The 16867-nt window shown below is 39.2% G+C and overlaps 1 protein-coding gene across 2 annotated transcripts; it reads left to right on the forward strand.

Annotated features, from left to right (window-relative positions):
• Positions 1-385: 385 nt before the first annotated feature.
• SMIM8 (small integral membrane protein 8) lies at positions 386-14363 on the forward strand. 2 transcript variants are annotated; one of them, XM_003258313.3, is made up of 4 exons: positions 386-443; positions 2512-2532; positions 8846-9003; positions 12144-14363. In XM_003258313.3, the coding sequence occupies exons 3-4, from the start codon at positions 8869-8871 to the stop codon at positions 12300-12302; spliced, it is 294 nt and encodes a 97-aa protein (XP_003258361.2). In that variant the 5' UTR covers positions 386-443; positions 2512-2532; positions 8846-8868; the 3' UTR covers positions 12303-14363. The 2 variants fall into 2 exon arrangements, with proteins under 2 accessions (XP_003258361.2, XP_003258360.2); XM_003258312.3 differs by lacking the exon at positions 2512-2532 and having other exon boundaries at positions 393-443.
• The last annotated feature ends 2504 nt before the right edge of the window (positions 14364-16867 follow it).

Consider the following 16867-nt stretch of genomic DNA (forward strand, 5'->3'; position numbering starts at 1 on the left):
CTGTTCCCCTAAAGTAGGGGTAGGAGGAGATCAGATCTAGCTTTCTTTCCCAAATCAGAATGCTTTGCACTTTCATGAAATAAACATACTTCTAGGAGATGTCTCCTTTTATTTATACAAACATACACACCGAACTGGAAGGTAATTTGAAGTTGGGAGATGGAAAACTAAAGGTCAAAAAGGGAAGAAAGCAAAAACGTCCCTTGCACACACCAGCCCACAGACCCCAAGGACGGGCGCGAGGTCCTCAGAACCGGAAGGGCTAGCGCTGGCTGGGTCCCTGCAGCCCCGCGCCGCTGCGCCGCAGCCTCCGGAAGACAGGGGACGCTGTGGCGCCGGGCCGGGCGCGCTCCGCCGCTCTCTCTAGCAGGCGGGTCGGTGAGGCGGGGCGGTGAAGCGGGGCGGGGCGTCTCGGGCGCGGAGAGGAGGTGACCCCGCGAAAGGTAAGCGGCGGCTTCGCTGGTGCTGAGTGGCTGGGCGCCGGCCTGGAGGGGACGGGGCGGCAGCACCATCAAGCTCCCGTCTCTGCCCTTCCCGGCTGCCCTGCCGGCCTCCCTCCCAGGGAGTCAGCGTCCTCTCGGGCAGCCCAAATCTTTGCCTCTCCGTGGACTCCCTCTACCCGCACCCCAAGTCGGTGGAGCTCTCTGGCCCCACAGAGCCCATTTCCCGTACTCACCTTGCGGGCCCCAGACAGTCTGTTCGGTGCTTCATCCATGGACACCCTCACCCCGAGAACTCTCGTTTCTTGCAGTTTCTTAGTGCCCTGGCTCACGAGACTCATAGGGGAACATGGTGTTTTCAGGAGACGCCGCTTTTCTTTTGTCGTAGTGCGGACACTAGTGCTTTTTCAGCCCTGCAACACAGTGTGTAGAACTTAACTGAATGCAGTTTCTTTTGGAGGCGTCCAGTGCGTCTGTCTTTGAGTAAGCCTTCGGCAGCAAACAGTAGTCCATGACAGTGGGGGAAGCCAGATAAGACTCAGATTGTCAGTCCTCAGGCTGTCGCCAGCAAAGCCTTTCCCCTTTTTTCAGGACAGTACTACATCCAAGAGGTGGAAGGATACTTTTGTTTTGTTTTGTTTTGTTTTGGGTTGTGTTGTGTTGTGTTGAGAGTTTCGCTCTGTCGCCCAGGCTGGAGTGCAGTGGCGCGATCTCGGCTCACCGCAACCTTCACCTCCCGGGTTCAGGTGATTCTCTTGCCTCAGCCTCCCGAGGAGCTGGAATTACAGGCCCGCGCCACCACATCCGGCTAATTTTTGTATTTTTAGTAGAGATGGGGTTTCACCATATTGGCCACGCTGGTTTCAAACTCCTGACCTCAAGCGACCCACCTGCTTCGGCCTCCCAGAGTGCTGGGATTACAGGCGTGAGCCACCCAGCCCGGCAGGAAAGATACTTTTTTAGAAAGTATATTTTACCTTAAAAACAACATATATATAATCAATTTTTAAAACTTAAGTGATTATAATTTTTTTCTTAAATATTGTAATATACATGCAAAGGCCTTTTATCAAGAGTAAGATGGGGTGAGGTGGTGAAATATTGGTGGGCTGGAAATTGGGAGACCTAGGTGATCGCACCCTCCTGGTAAAGACATCTCCTTGGGTCTGGGTTTCTCAGAAAGGAGTTTAGAAGGGGGAGTTAGACTAAATGGTGAGTATGAAAGTAGCTACCATTGATTGAACATCTGCATCCTTTAAAATATGTCATCTTAATTAATGCACACATTTAGTACCTATCTATGCAATAGATAGTATTGCCCCTTTTATAAGGGAGAATCAGAGAAAATGATTCCCCTTTATAAAGGGGAAAATGAGAATCAGAGTTGTCACTTAAAGACACAGCTTATAAGTAGCAAGGTGAGAATTTGAGGTTATGCTGTGTTTCCCCTCAAGCCATGAAGTCCTCTGATTCTATCCCAAACTAGTTTAAACTAATTTAAATTATTTTTAAGGTTTTTCTGCCCCAAACTTCAAGTTAGTTTCTTAAGTATTAAGATAATGTGGCATGTGAAACTATAAAAAAGTATATTATACTTTCATTAAAATATTTTGCCCATTTTATAATTCTCTGTCTTTTAAAGGAAAGGCTTTCATTATTAATAAGGTTCCTGCTCGTTAACGTTTTATGATTCTGGTCATTTTGTTTTGTCTTCTATTGAGGTGCTTATTTCTAAAATGTATATTTGAAGATTAAGTGTTTCTCTTAAAGTAATTCTTCTATTCTTTATATCTTAGTCTAATTTGCATGTACAATATATTAATAGGTAGTCATGTATTCTGGAATAACTCCCTGAGCAAGAATTTTACTAAAGGAGGGAAAATCATTAAAAAATGACTAGTCCTGACTCTCGGTGTAGGACCATCTGTACAGCCTCTCACATTGTGTGTTATTAATTTCAGGGGCTTACTATTCTTACGTTTTGAGATGTAAATGACTCTCATGGAGTTGGGTAAATGGGCAGTCCTTTATCTTTGCTTCTTCCTTTTTCCATTGCACGCTTCCCTCACAGGAGGATGGACAGAAGAAAAAGGTAAAGAACATTTTACCAGGGAGAAACAAATGAAGTAAATACCCCTTAGTTTAGACCTTTTTTACAGGCAGCTGTGAAATGTTCTACTCTCTTCTATTTTTTTTCTTTTTAAGAAAAGATAAATAACAGTTTCTTAATCATGCATAGAAAAGGGAACAAGAAGTGGGTGATGGAAAAATGAAGAAGAAATAAGAGTGGGGCAGATTGCACAGCCAGGGGTGCCTGATTAATTATTTTGCAGGTAGGCCCGCACACAAATTAATCACAAAATTACTTAGCCAAGAGCAGTGTAATGCCAGGTTCCCAGCATCCCTGCTAATCTGTGTGTATGTATGTTTTATGTCATTACTGTTTTAACACAGTAAATGAGGTTTTTAAATCCAGCTTAAAAATAAATAGATCTTCAAAGTGATAATAACTAGAGATTGGTCAATAGCATATGTAAGTAAATGAGTGACAGCTACAGTGGAAACAAAAAGAGAAGAAGGTGGAGAAACTAGTGGGAAGACTAAGAAAGTTCTGATGGAAGTGTGCTAGACATTAACTGGTTTTGTCTTAGGTGAGTAGTAACGTCAGAGTAAGTTATTGCCATGCCTTGACCTTATGATTAGTTCTGCAGCTTTTAAAATTGGAACTTGTATTAGTTTTGTACTTGAAAATAGCTAGTCAACTTAAACTTCAGGATTAAAAGTTTACTTGCTAAAATACAGATTTGTTTTCCCCAAAACAATTTACACATCTGTGAAGAAATGACGAAGGTTTTGCATTCTACCTGTTTTATTTATTCGACTGGCACATCTTGAATTTATTCTTCAGCCAGACTTGTACAGCTCTGTGGGCTGGCACGTGAACAAATACAGAAGAATTTTCTCGTATGTAGAAAAGGATTTTTTTTGTTGTTCTTATTGTTTTTAAAATAGTTACATATAACAAATTCTTGGCTGCTAAGACCCTTTCTGGTCTCAGTAATCTGAATTTTTTTTTAACAAAGTATAGATGGTTGTTAAAAAGTCTCAGTTTGATAGATGGTGTAAATAAGTTCATGCAATTTTGGGAGAACTGTTGTATCATCAGTGACTGTGGCTCATAAAGGAGAAGCAGCAATAAAACTGAGCTGTTTTATCCCACTTCTAATAAAAGAATGATAAATAATAGAAAATGTTACTCTCATACTTTCCAGAAAGTGTCAATAACAGTGGAAATTGTGGTATATTAAATCTTTTAAAATATACATGTGAGTTTCCAGTCAAAATATTCTTTGTCATTTCTAGCAAAGAGTTTAACATAACAGTGAATTATTAAGGTAAATGTGCGTGTCTGGGAGTTGCAATATAACAAATACTACCCTGATTATTTTATTGATTCATTATAAAGGAAATATAGGTTCTGCTAAGGAAAAAAAGGAGATCAAGCAATCTTACATCTAAAATTAAGTCATCACAATTAGTGTTAGAATGCTATGTAACTATATAGTTTTTTACAGACATATTTCATATAGGTTGAATTTCATAACACTCAGCATCACTGCATCCGTTTAATTTTAAAATAGTGACATTTTTGGTAGCTGTAACTAGTCTCTCTTTCTCCCCGTCTCCTCCCCCCCATATATATATATAAAAATGACAGCAGATCCCTTGTGAATAGATTAATGCCCTCCCTGAGGGGATGATTAACTCACTCCGCACCTGAAGTCCAAAATTATATACAGTATATAATTTTATGTACCCCAGGAGTAGAGTAATAATAATATATAATGTAAATTGTATATTACAATACATTATTAATATATAATATGTTAATAAGTTACATATATTATAATTAATATATAATTATATGTAACATAAGTTTATATAATTTTGGACATCAGGTGTGGAGTGAGTTCATCATCCTCAATTCCTGGCACATGATCATCCACACAAAGTATATGTAATAAACTATGCTCTGAGGACCCTTCTGTGCTCTGCAATATGAACTTCTATACCCATCTTTTCCATTACCTTGTTTTTCTTCCCAATGAACAACTTTAATCTGTTTTCTATAGGCTATCTTTGTTTTAAATACACACAGCTGTTTTCCAATAATAAATGGAAAAATGCTGTTTATGTCAGTTTCTGGTTACAATGACTTTCACCTTTGTATATTTGCTTTTTCAGGCCTTTTTAGTATTTTTATCTAATGCCTCAGTTTCATGTAGTGGCACACTCTGAGGCCGAGATTCAGCCCTAACAACATGGCCATGGGCTAACTATTTTCTTCCTAATGTTCCTTATAGGTTTGGCTGTTGACAGACTATAATACTACTTCCACTTTAATGACTGCTTCATTTTGCATTTTCTTTTCCTATCTTAGCCCATTTCTGTTGCTATAAAGGAATACTGAGACTGGGCAGTTTATGAAGAAAAGAAGTTTATTTGGTTCATGGTTCTGCAGGCTGTACAGGAAGCATGGTGTCAGCATCTGTTTCTGGTGAGGGGCTCAGGTTGCCTCCACTCATGGTAGAAGGTGATGGTGATCTGGCATGTGCAGAGATCACATGGTAAGAGAGAGGAAGCAAGAAAGAGAGGGGAGGTGCTAGGCTCTTTTTAACAACCAGTTCTCCAGGGGACTAATAGAGTGAGAACTCACTTGCTCCCCACCCTCCCCCAGGGAGGGTATTAATCTATTCATGAGGGATCCACCCCCATGACCCAAACACCTCCCACTAGGCCTCACCTCCAACATTGGATGTCAGATTTCAACGTGAGGTTTGGGAGACAAATATCCAAACCATAGCACCCACATTTATAGTCAAACAAGTTTTTAGCACAGGGAGAAACATCACTGACACCTGGTATAGGCACCTGGTGGCCAACATTTGTTACTTAAATTCTAAATACCTTTATAAACACCATCATGGCTAAGAGAAGAAAAATGAAACACCAGCACTTCTCATTAGAAGAAAAAAAAGATGGTAGTGGAAGCAGTAGATTGCTGCCACAACAAAGGAGAAATAGCAAAGGAATTTAACACCACTACCCCAACATTGTTCACATTTTTGAAAGATTGAGCCAAGATTGAAGAGAAAGTTTAAAAAGGGATTCTGGGACTAAAGCAAAAGTGAATGCGAGGTCCCTTTTATCACTGTTTTTGCATGATGTCAGGTTCGTGCAACAAAGGGGCATGTAACTGTGCTGTAGAAAGCATTGGATTTTTGCCAACCTTAGGAATTGCGTTAGTCTCTTCTTGCGTCACTATAAATACCTGATGCTGGGTAATTTATAAAGCAAAGAGGTTTAATTGGCTCACCGTTCAGCAGGCTGTACAGGAAGCATGGTGCCAGCATCTGCCCCTGGTGAGAGCTTCAGGAAGCTTTCAGTTGTGGTGGAAGATTAAGTGGGAGCAGGCATGTCACATGGTGAGACAGGAAGCAAGAGGGAGGGGGAAGAAGTGTCACACTTAAACAACCAGATCTCACATGAACTCATAGAGTAAGAACTCGCTCATTACCACAAGGATGGCACCAAGCCATTCGTGAGGGATCTGCTCCCATGATCCAAATGCCTCCCACCAGGCTCCACCTTCAACACTGGGGATTACAATTCAGCTTGAGATTTAGAGGGGACAAACATCCAGAGCTTATCAGGCATGGTGAGTTTCAAGCAAGTGCGGGCTGCCTGAACAAACTTCAGGCATATTCTGGAATTGCTTCACAAGTTGCCTGTAGTGAAGAAAACAGTTTCAGTAGAGAAAATTACTAACTTACATGCAGGAGAAATTTAAAAACAAAAACAAAAATTGCTGGTTACAGCTTCAATGGCTTGTTTGTTTGTTTGTTTGTTTGCTTTTGGATACAGGGTCTAGCTCTGTTGCCCAGGCTGGTCTTAGACTCCTGGGTTCAAGCAGTCCTTCTACCTCTTCCTCCCAAAATAGTGGGATTACAGGTGTGAGCCACCCTGCCCAGCCTGAATGGTGTTTTAAATGAAACAGGTGTTCTTGTTACCTTATCATATGCTTCATGCCAAAGGTAGACTTTGCAAAGGAAATAAACAGATCGATGATTGGTGTATTCTACTGTAATGCATTCTGGAACAATTGTCTTTGGCAGGTCAGCTCTCAGTGCTTCAGAAATGTTCCCCCGTGATTACCAAGCCAATACACATGCCTGAATAATGAGAAATGTGTTACTGAATGGCTGATAAAGATTGACAAGGGAATGCAAGGAGCAATACACAGTATGCTCTTGCCAATAGACAATTGCTCTGCCCACAACATACTCCCACACTTGGATCATGTAGGGGTTGAGTTTTTCCCATTGAACTACACAGCCATTCTGCAGCCATTGGATCAGGGTACAGTTGGCAGAGTGAAAGCTCACCTCTGAAAGCAGTTGTTGGAACAACTCTTTCTAAATGTAGAGGATGAAGAGAAAAATGGAGAAAAACAACATGAATAAGCCATTGACATGATTGCAGAGACTTGGTGATCTATAAAGTTATCTGTAATCATGAAATGTTAGCAAAACACAGGCATGATTCCTGTGGAATCCCCTGAGGTCCTCCTGTAAGAAGACTGCAACCAAATGTGGTGTTTGAACCAATCTAGCACTCAACTGCTACTGTCACTGATGTCTCAAACCAGTTTGATTTCAAAGACTGTGTGGCTACAGACAGCATTTTAACTATTTCCCAAGTTACCAAATCCTGAAGTTGCTACAGGAGTGCTAACTGATGTAAAAATTGAACCAGAAGGCCATGGTGATAACGATGAAGAAGGCAACAATGATGATCATGATATGCATGAGGAATAAGTGATGGAACCAGCAACAGTGAACATTTCTGAAGCCTTTGCAAGTGTAGAAAGTGCTTAGAACATTCCTTTTTCTTCAAGCAGATGTTCCTCTTGAGGTGCATACCCAATTAAGTGATATAGATGAACATTCAGTGATTACTGCAACACAAAGTGTTTTGAAAAGCAAAGCTCCTAGTTTTTTCCTTAACTACGAAGTTGTGAAAATATTGATTTTATAAAGTCTATAAAATAGTAAGCTTAATGAATACTTATACTGGCCAGGTGTAGTAGCTCATGCCTGTAATCCCAGCACTTTGGGAGGCAGAAGCAGGTTTGCTTTGTTGCCAGGAGTTTGAGACCAGCCTGGGCAACATGGCGAGACCCTGTCCCTACCAAAAAAAAAAAAAAAAAAAAGCCAGGTGTGGTGCATGCCTGTAGTCCTGGCTACCTGGGAGGTTGAGGTGGGAGGATCACTTGAGCCCAGGTGTTTGAGGCTGCAGACTGCAGTGAGCTATGATCATACCACTGCACGTGCATTTCAGTCTAGGCAATCGAGTAAGACTCTGTCTCAAAAAAAAAAAAAAAAAAAACTTGTGCAAACAAAGCCCCAATGTGTGTTTAAATATGAATGTTTGGCTCTTAACTTTTATTTTATAACATTTACTGTACAGTGATTGCAGCATTTCCCGCAAGTAATTTTACTATATTGTCATTTATGTCCATCTTTGGAAGCTTTCTTTCTCTACCTCCCCTCTTTCAACCCTCACCTCCCATCCCAGCATTAGATGGCAGAGATGATAAAATAAGCTTTTGCCTAGTAATACCTAGAAGAGAAAAATACTCCCAAAGTGCTGACATTTCAGCTAGGAAAACAAGAAAACAAAAGACACACTTGGATTCAATAGGATAGATTTAGGGTAGCTAAGATAAAAAAGGATATTCAGATTAAGGAGATAGCAGGGCATGTCCTACCCAGAAAGTTGCTGATTGGCAAAGGAGGAGTAAGTACAAACAACTCCTTATCCTTACTGCTTGAGAAAATGAGTTCATGTGTGGGCTAGTGGAGGAAGACAGAGGAGCAGTGGGGGAAACTGGCCAGGAGTGAATCTGTAGAAGATAATGAGCAAAGGAATGCTGGTCCTTCCCTCAGGGTGGTGTTCTGGAGGGGCTGTTGAAAGGTGAGGAGGAGTGAAAACAAGGAAGTAAAGAAAGGAACGGATAACCTACTGGCCTCACCTACTCTTAGTCCTGGTTTCATATGATACAACGTGACTCAGACTAACAATTCTCCAGTCTTCTATAAAAGTAGGAAAACAACCTTTGCCCACCACTTTTATTTTGAGATGAAAATTAAAATAATGAACAAAATTACCAAATTAAAGCACCATTTACAAAGTGCATTATACAAAGTAATAAGATAACTGACGATCACATTTGGTATGTATCTGGATTGGAATTCAAAGAAAGAATTTAAGAATTACTTTTTAAAGAAATTTATCAGAGAAGCACAATTATGAAGGGAAAAAATATATTACTTTGTTTTTAGATAATAAATCATCATTGATCAAGATGTCTTCAGCACCTGAGCCTCCAACATTCAAAAAGGAACCACCCAAAGAGAAAGACTTTCAAAGCCCAGGGCTCAGAGGGGTGCGCACAACAACCTTATTTCGTGCTGTGAATCCAGAGCTCTTCATTAAACCTGTAAGAAATACATCCAGGATGAGACTTGATGTTTAATCCAACCAGACTCTCAGAAAGTTCTAATTTTCTTGTAATTGATTTTATCGTGGAAATTTTATGTTGACAAGACCTCTCTGTGAATAAAAGCAGGTGGAAGGACGATTTTAAATGCTGTTTCACATATAAATACACATATAAACATAAATATTTTAAGGGCATTTGAGAGTTATAATGAAAAATCGTTGCCCTTTAATGGATTGGCTTCTCAAACTATCTAAAGTACCATTTTAATAGTTGCATTAATTTGAAGACAACTTTTGTTGTTTGATCAGGTACTGTTAGGTAAATAAGACCTTCCATTTAAGCAAGGAAACTAAAATGAAAATCTGACCATTCTTAACATACTGCAATTCTAGCCCCTAGGTAATATTTTTATCTAAGCAATATTACAGTTACTTTGTGAAAAATTCCAAAACATTTGATTTGATGAAATTCATTTATTTATTAGAAGTTCTGTCACCCAGGCTGTAGTGCACTGGTACAATCATAGCTCACTGCAGCTTCAAACCCCTGGGCTCAAGGGATCCTCACACCTCAGCCTCCTGAGTGGCTGGGACTACAGGTGCACACCTTCATGCCTGACTCATTTTTAAAATTTTTTGTAGAGATGGTGTCTCAGTATATTGCCCAAGCTGGTTTTGAACTCCTGGCCTTAAGTGATTCTTCCACCTCAGCCTCCCAAATTGTTGGGATTACAGGCATGAGCCACCACGCCTGGCTGAGTTTATTTTTAAATAAATGTAGATTCTATTTTAAAATAAATATAAAATCAAATTAAAATATGATAAATATTTAAGTGTGTTGAATCTGATTAGAATTTTAGTAACATAGTTACCAGTGTAAACTGTTTTAAAGTTAAATAGATCAACTTAATCAGATCATTAAATCAAGGTAAAATATTTTAAAAGCTTTGAACTAATGTCTTCTTGTAATTGCTAAAAGCATTTCAAGAATTGTAAATTTAAACTGCTCTGAGTCTGTGTCCTTTCTTAGGTGTTCATCTAAGTGAAAAAGTTTGACCCTTATTTTGAAATAGAAATGTCACCTAAAGGAAGAAACTGAGGCAAATTAATATAGGTAGGGAGTTTATTTGGGCCAAGGTTGAGGACTGCAACCTGGGAAACACTTCAGAGTAACCTTGGGAAACACTCTGGAGAGCAAAGGAGTGGCTGGAGTTTTTTGGTTTTTTTTTTTTTTTTTTTTAGTTTTTAGTTTATTTCATTTTTTAATTTTATTATTATACTTTAAGTTTTAGGGTACATGTGCACAACGTGCAGGTTTGTTACATATGTATCCATGTGCCATGTTGGTGTGCTGCACCCATTAACTCCTCATTTAGCATTAGGTATATCTCCTAATGCTATCCCTCCCCCCTCCCCCTACCCCACAACAGTCCCCGGAGTGTGATGTTCCCCTTCCTGTGTCCATGTGTTCTCATTGTTCAATTCCCACCTGTGAGTGAGAACATGAGGCTGGAGTTTTTAAGAAAAAAGATGAATCAGGAGAGGAGGCAAGTACAAAAGTTGCTTTTCAGTAATTTTCATTGGTTTGCAGAAATGACATTGATGAGTAATTGACTCTACATTGTTGAACTACAGAGTATGAGTTATAATGTCTAGTGGATGGCATTGTAAGGTTAATATATAGCTATTGGTGGTGTCAGTCCAGAGCCCACATAGCAAGGGTTTCAAAATTATTACTTAGCTCAAAACATGACTATTATCTCATTCCAGTGCCTCTCTGGGCCTGATAATTTAAAGGGGGCTCACATTCCTCAGTTAAAGAGTTTCTTTTATTTCTCAGTAGTGGTACAGCAGGTATGGTGACAGAAGCAGAAACTATTATTTGTGTCACTACTGTGCATTTACATTGACCTAAGAAAGGCCAATTCGTTGAGTGTAAACATGCAAAGAAAAGAGTCTAAGGTACAGTTTGAGGAGTAACAAAGTTAATAGACAAAATAGTTTTCTGGAGTTGTGAACATCTTTCCTGTATGTAAAAGCTTTTTTTTTTTTTTTTGGCTGGGCATCATGACTTATGTCTGCAATCCCAGTACTTTGGGAGGCTGAGGTAGAGGGATCTCTTGAGGCCAGGAGTTCAACATACCAAGACTCTATCTCTACAAAAAATTTAAAATTAGTCTGACCACAGTGGCTCACGCCAAGGTGGGAGGATCACTTGAAGTCAGGAGTTTGAAACCAGCTGGCCAACGTGGTGAAACCCCGTATTTATTAAAAATACAAGAAAAGTAGCCAGGCATGGTGGTGCACACCTGTAGTCCCAGCTTGGGAGGCTGAGGCAGGAAAATCACTTGAGCCCAGGAGTTTGAGACTGCAGTAAGCTATGATTGCACCACTGCACTCCAGCCTAGGCAACAGAGTGAGGTCCTGTCTCTTAACACAGCGTGTGTGTGTGTGTGTGTGTGTGTGTGTGTGTGTGTGTGTGTGTGTGTTAACCTGAAAGCATCACTTTGCCTCTTAGGGTCTTGGATTGTCCAAGAGTAAATCAAGGTTAACAGCATAATAGCTGTTCCAATCACTAAATTTCTTGAGGTAATGGAGTAGGTTCCCAGCGAAGAGTGTATACATCATCATCATTTCTGTGCCTAATATATGAGGTTTTTTGCCAGTTATTCATGACTTGGGCAAGAAGAATAGCATGTGTACTTCATTCCTCACTTTCTAATGAAATGAACTAATTTGAGGTTTGCAAATGGAGAGAGTTGGGCCCAGAACCCAGGAAGTTAAGCAACTCCTCCACTTCACACAGATAACATTGAAAACTCCGGGTGCCAGACCAATTTTCCTGCCCCACTCCTTTCCCAGCTGTCACCTTCCTGAGAGTAGAGGTCTGAGATGTCCAGGGTGTAGATGGGAGAAAGACTAGAGAGGAGAAGCAAGAGTCTTCTGTAATCTCTAGATAATCAGTAGTTTAGCTAATTGAATAAAGAACTGAATAAATGATTTTAATTGAAATATTGCCATGGTAATGCTAGTGTTGTAATAAAGATGTGGCATGTCAGGAGGAAAGTGCAACCGATATTTGGGTCTCCTCAAATTGTTAGTCTTACTAAAGCTTTATCATTTTTTTTTCTTTGACAGAACAAACCTGTAATGGCTTTCGGATTGGTAACTCTTTCACTTTGCGTGGCATATATTGGTTACCTACATGCAACACAAGAGAATAAAAAGGACCTCTGTGAAGCTATTGATAGTGAGGGGCACAGTTATATGAGGTGGAAAACATCCAAATGGGATTAGTAGTGCTGGTTACTGCAGATGGACCTTTATTAAGGGTTCTGAAATCTTCAAATGAAAGACCTTGTGAGTGTAGAGTATCATGTTTCTTGTTCTAGAACATGCTAATGGACAGAGAAGATAGCAGTTGCAACCAGACAACTGTCGTAAATTTTGTCCTTTCACAGCTGCAGCCATTATCTCGTTCTTTTTCCACAGAGCGAGCGTCATAATATTTTTCTTTCCTTACCTCTTATAAAAGTGCCATGAGAATGGAAGTTGTTTTTGTTAATTATTAAATTCTGTATAATAAAAGTACCCATGCTGTTAAATTTGCATGATGTTTTAAATATTTTAAGGTGAATTATGCCGGTGCAGCTGTCATGAAAGTTTACTTGTGTTTTGCTACTTGCAAAGGAAATGTTCATGTTTTCCCTGGCATAGAACCTATATTTTTAAAGAAAGATAAATAAAAATTTTAAAGCCTGAAGTCAATATTAAAAATATGAGATATGAGAAACTGAGTTGGCTCTGACAAGTAGTTTTTCTAGTGTCACAAATGGTTCATATATTTCAGTTTCTATTTTAGCTATATTTGGGGCAGAATTTTATTTTAATGGAAAAGATCCTTCCACTCAGCTACTAAAATAAGGATTAAGAATATCCCAGAGTAATTGGAGTTTTTCTTTAAAAAAAAAAAAAAAAGTATGTTTTACTGAGGTATGATGATTTTGACAACTAAATGTTATCTATTTTAGTTTTTGTTTATATTAATTAATGTTAATTAATTTTGTTTATGTTAATTTATGTTACAGTAATGTTATAAACATAAGACCAAGTGTTCTTATAGTTATTTAAAAACTACAACTACTCAATAGATAAGGAAGAGATAAGGTCTCCTTATTGTACCAGGTTTACCTTACATACTTTTTTTTCTTTTGAAGTTTATATGCCAGCAGGCCTTTTTGTTTTTTTTCTTTTCAGAATGTTTCTTATTCTCTGAAGCATCAGCATTTTGAGGGGTCTTTTATGGAAGTGGGGACAGAAATGGGGGTAAAAATGAGTGTAAACGAAGCCCAGCCCCACGGTCAGCACCCACTGCAGGCGAGCAGCAGAATGGCCTTGGTTGTCCTGGCACCTGGCCCAGGGGCCTAGGACAGAGGTCAAGGCTAGGCCCCTGTGTCTGGCCAGATTCTGCCTTATAGAATTCAAATCTTTCTCACAAGGATTCTGGACCTGCTTCATTTCTAGATATACACCTAATTCTCCAAATCATTGTAATTGGGCCTCAGTAGTAAATCTCACCTCTGAAGTCTTGCTTCAGTCACTATTAATATTACCAAGTAATAATAACAGCACAGGCAGAGTTTATCATAATGTTATTTTTAATTTGTCATACTTCATTGTGGTTTTGTAAGGTACATGACAATGTAATTATGTGTGATTTGTAGGTATTATAGAACTTAGCTAATTGAATTTACATGGAACTAAATAAAATCTTTACTACTGAGCCCCAAATATTTATTTGCTATGCCTCTCTGTGTAATGTACTTCATATAGTTTAAAATGCACTTCAGTGATACAAAATCCCTTTTAAAGACTGTCTTTTGTTTTTTGGTTTCCCTGTGTATTTTGGCTATCACAAAACTAGGGTTCTTCTGTTTTTAATTTACGCATTTAATGACACATTGCCATCTTTTAGAATTTTTTACTATTCAACAGAATAAGTCGATGTTTGGTGGCAGAGGAGATATTAGTTGCGTGAACTGTCAAGAGATTGCAGTGCAGGAGGGCAACAGAAACTGTACAAGGTACAGACTTTAGTCATGTAAGATCTATGTGAATGAACCAAAGTAACTAGAGTCAGTCAAGCACAAAGCTGTGAAAAGTGGTGTGAGGAAAGAATCATACTGAATTTTAGGAACAAGTACCTGACTGTGATACTTTTTACAGAGTGGCTACAAGTTGTAGGACAGTCCTTGTGTGTGCTGAGCGTCGACAGCTGCCTGGCTATGTGTTGATGTTTTCATCCTTTCTCTGTTGAATGAGGGTATAACCATCAAAAATAAAATACCTTTCAAATAGTCCAAAGATTCTCAACATTGAACTTCACCTGATCCAATCCTGTCAGTTTATGGTTAAGACAATAGGCTGAGAATGGCTAAGGGATTTATCAAAGATCATGGAGATTCTCAGTCAGGACTAGAACCTGTATCTTCTTGCTCTAAAGTCTAGGGATCTTTTCGCCATACTATACCACCTTCTATGTGTAATGTGCACATAATAATAAAGCAGCCACATTAGCCCTTAAAAATAAGAAGTTTAGATTTTAAGTAGAGAAACACTCCTGTACTTTAAACAGAATTATGTGAAGGACTGTTAACTGCCACCTCCCTCAAAAGACCGTCAGAACAATCTGATGATCAAACAAAACTAAGCTTATTAAGTCTACTGCACTAAGGGGAAATACCACTTTTACAAAGTTAGCTGTATTTAAGAATGGGATGATCAGGGGAAGATGTTAAAGTGTTTTGAAGTCTGAGTTCAAGTGATTAAAGAAGGGTCTTTCAATGCAGGAATCTGGTTGAGAATGGGCAAGATACCTGACATAACAGATTAGATCCTGAAGAAAGTCTTGATTAGTAAACTATTGTTCAATAAATGTTAAGTGAACTCTTTGCCCAGAGTTCACTTAAAAAGTCGTTTCAAGAAAAGCTGAAAGTTTAAGAAAGCTGGAAGAGGTTCAGGGTTTTAGGATAATGCTAGAGGCTGGTAAGGATTACATGGTTCACATGATTAGGTAGTGGTTATGTGTCTAACATTAAAGAATGGTACTAAACTAGATTTTGCCCAGATTAGATTCTATCTAATCTTCTGATGGAAGAGCTGTTTGCCTAGATCAGCAAGCTGTCCAATTAATGAGTTGGTTTTTAAGGATTTCCTAAGGCAAACACTGAAAGTATTTATTGGTTTTACAGCCTTATCTTCCATAGGAGGCCCAACTCTTCCAATTTGCCAGACACTAAGGAAGTTCAGGACTTTCAGTTTTAAAACAGGGACAGTCCCAGGCAAATCAAGGCCAGTTATCCTTCCATCTGGGCAAGAATTTCTAGTAACAGATAGGAAAGTCATTGGCACAAGTAGCCCCACTTCTCAATCCAGATAATTAACTGTGTGGATGCAGTAATCCCCATTCTTAGTACGAATTCATCTCTTTGTTTTTAATTCCTCTTCAAGTCCCAGTTAACCCTTTTCTTGAAGTCAAATCTGGCAGTTTGATAGTTACTTAAGGTCATCAGCCAGTTATCAGGCCGTATGTGTTAATATAAATTATAGAGTAACTTGTGGTACACTTAGCTCAGGGCCCTATGGGAGTCCTATTGTTGAAATTTATTTCACTGATGGCATTCACTTATTATAAAATAGTCCTGCCAAGTAGATGCAGCATATGACATTGTCAAGCAGTTTTTAAAAATTCAGTTACTCGGTGTAATCAGTTGCACAGATTTTTGTGATAGGCAGAATTTGTATGGCTGTTTATCTAAAATTATAGGAACAAATTAGTTAGCCATGTGATTTTTAAAACCAGGCTTAGTAATTGTGAATGCTGACTTAATGAAAGTAATTTCTTCTTCAAGATACCGTGATATTTCCCAGTTTTATTACCATGGCACCAAAACATCACATTTATTAAAAACCTAAAAGAAATTAAGCTACCTCCATTGCTGGCCTTAAAAGAAATTAATTCTTTAAAAACCAATTTAAAGCAAAGTGTGGTAGGCTGACTAATGCTCTCCTTTCCTGCAAAAATGTCCAGATCCTAATCTCTGGAACCTGTAAATATGTTACTTTATATGGCAAAAGGGACTTTACAGATATGGGTAAGTTTAGGATTTTGAGATGGGAAGATTATCCTGGATTATCTAGATGGGGCTGGTATAATCACCAAGGTCCTTAAAGCACAGCAGATCAGAGGAAGAGACAGTGTCACTATGGAAGCACTGGGGGAAAAGGCTGTATGATGCGAGGCCATGACCCCAAGGAATATGGATGGCCTTTAGAAGCTGGAAAAGGCAAGGGAACACATTCTCCTCCGAAGCCTCCAGAAGAAACCAGCCCTTCTAACAACTTGATTTTAGCCCCTAAGACTCATTTTAGACTTCTGATCTCCAGAAATGCAAGAGGATAAATTTGTGTTACATTTAAGCTATGAAGTTTGTGTAGTTTGTGACAGTGGTGCTATGGTTTGAATATTTGTCCCCTGCAAAACTCATGTTGAACTTTAATCCCCAATGTGGTAGTATTGAGAAGTGGGGCCTTTAAGGGGTGAGTGAATTCATTCATGGGTTAAGGGATTGATGGATTATCACGGGAGGAGAACTGATGGCTTTATAAGAAGAGGAAGAGAGGCCTGAGCTAGCATGTGAGCTCAGCTCCTGGCCATGTCATACCCTATACCACCTCAGGACTCTTTAGCGAGTTCCCACCATCAAGAACATTCTTACCTGATGCAGCTCCTCCACCTTGGACTTCTCAGCCTCCATAAACTGTAAGAAATAATTTCCTTTTCTTTATAAGCTATCCAGTTT

This window comes from Nomascus leucogenys, chromosome 3 (assembly GCF_006542625.1).
Source record: "Nomascus leucogenys isolate Asia chromosome 3, Asia_NLE_v1, whole genome shotgun sequence".
NCBI lineage: Eukaryota > Metazoa > Chordata > Mammalia > Primates > Hylobatidae > Nomascus > Nomascus leucogenys.

What these genes read in the sequence shown, in the direction of transcription:
- SMIM8 (XM_003258313.3), top strand. Translation starts at nt 8,869, where the DNA reads ATGTCTTCAGCACCTGAGCCTCCAACATTCAAAAAGGAACCACCCAAA. An exon ending in CAGAGCTCTTCATTAAACCT is followed by an intron (nt 9,004 to 12,143) that starts GTAAGAAATACA and finishes TTTCTTTGACAG; the next exon opens with AACAAACCTGTAATGGCTTT.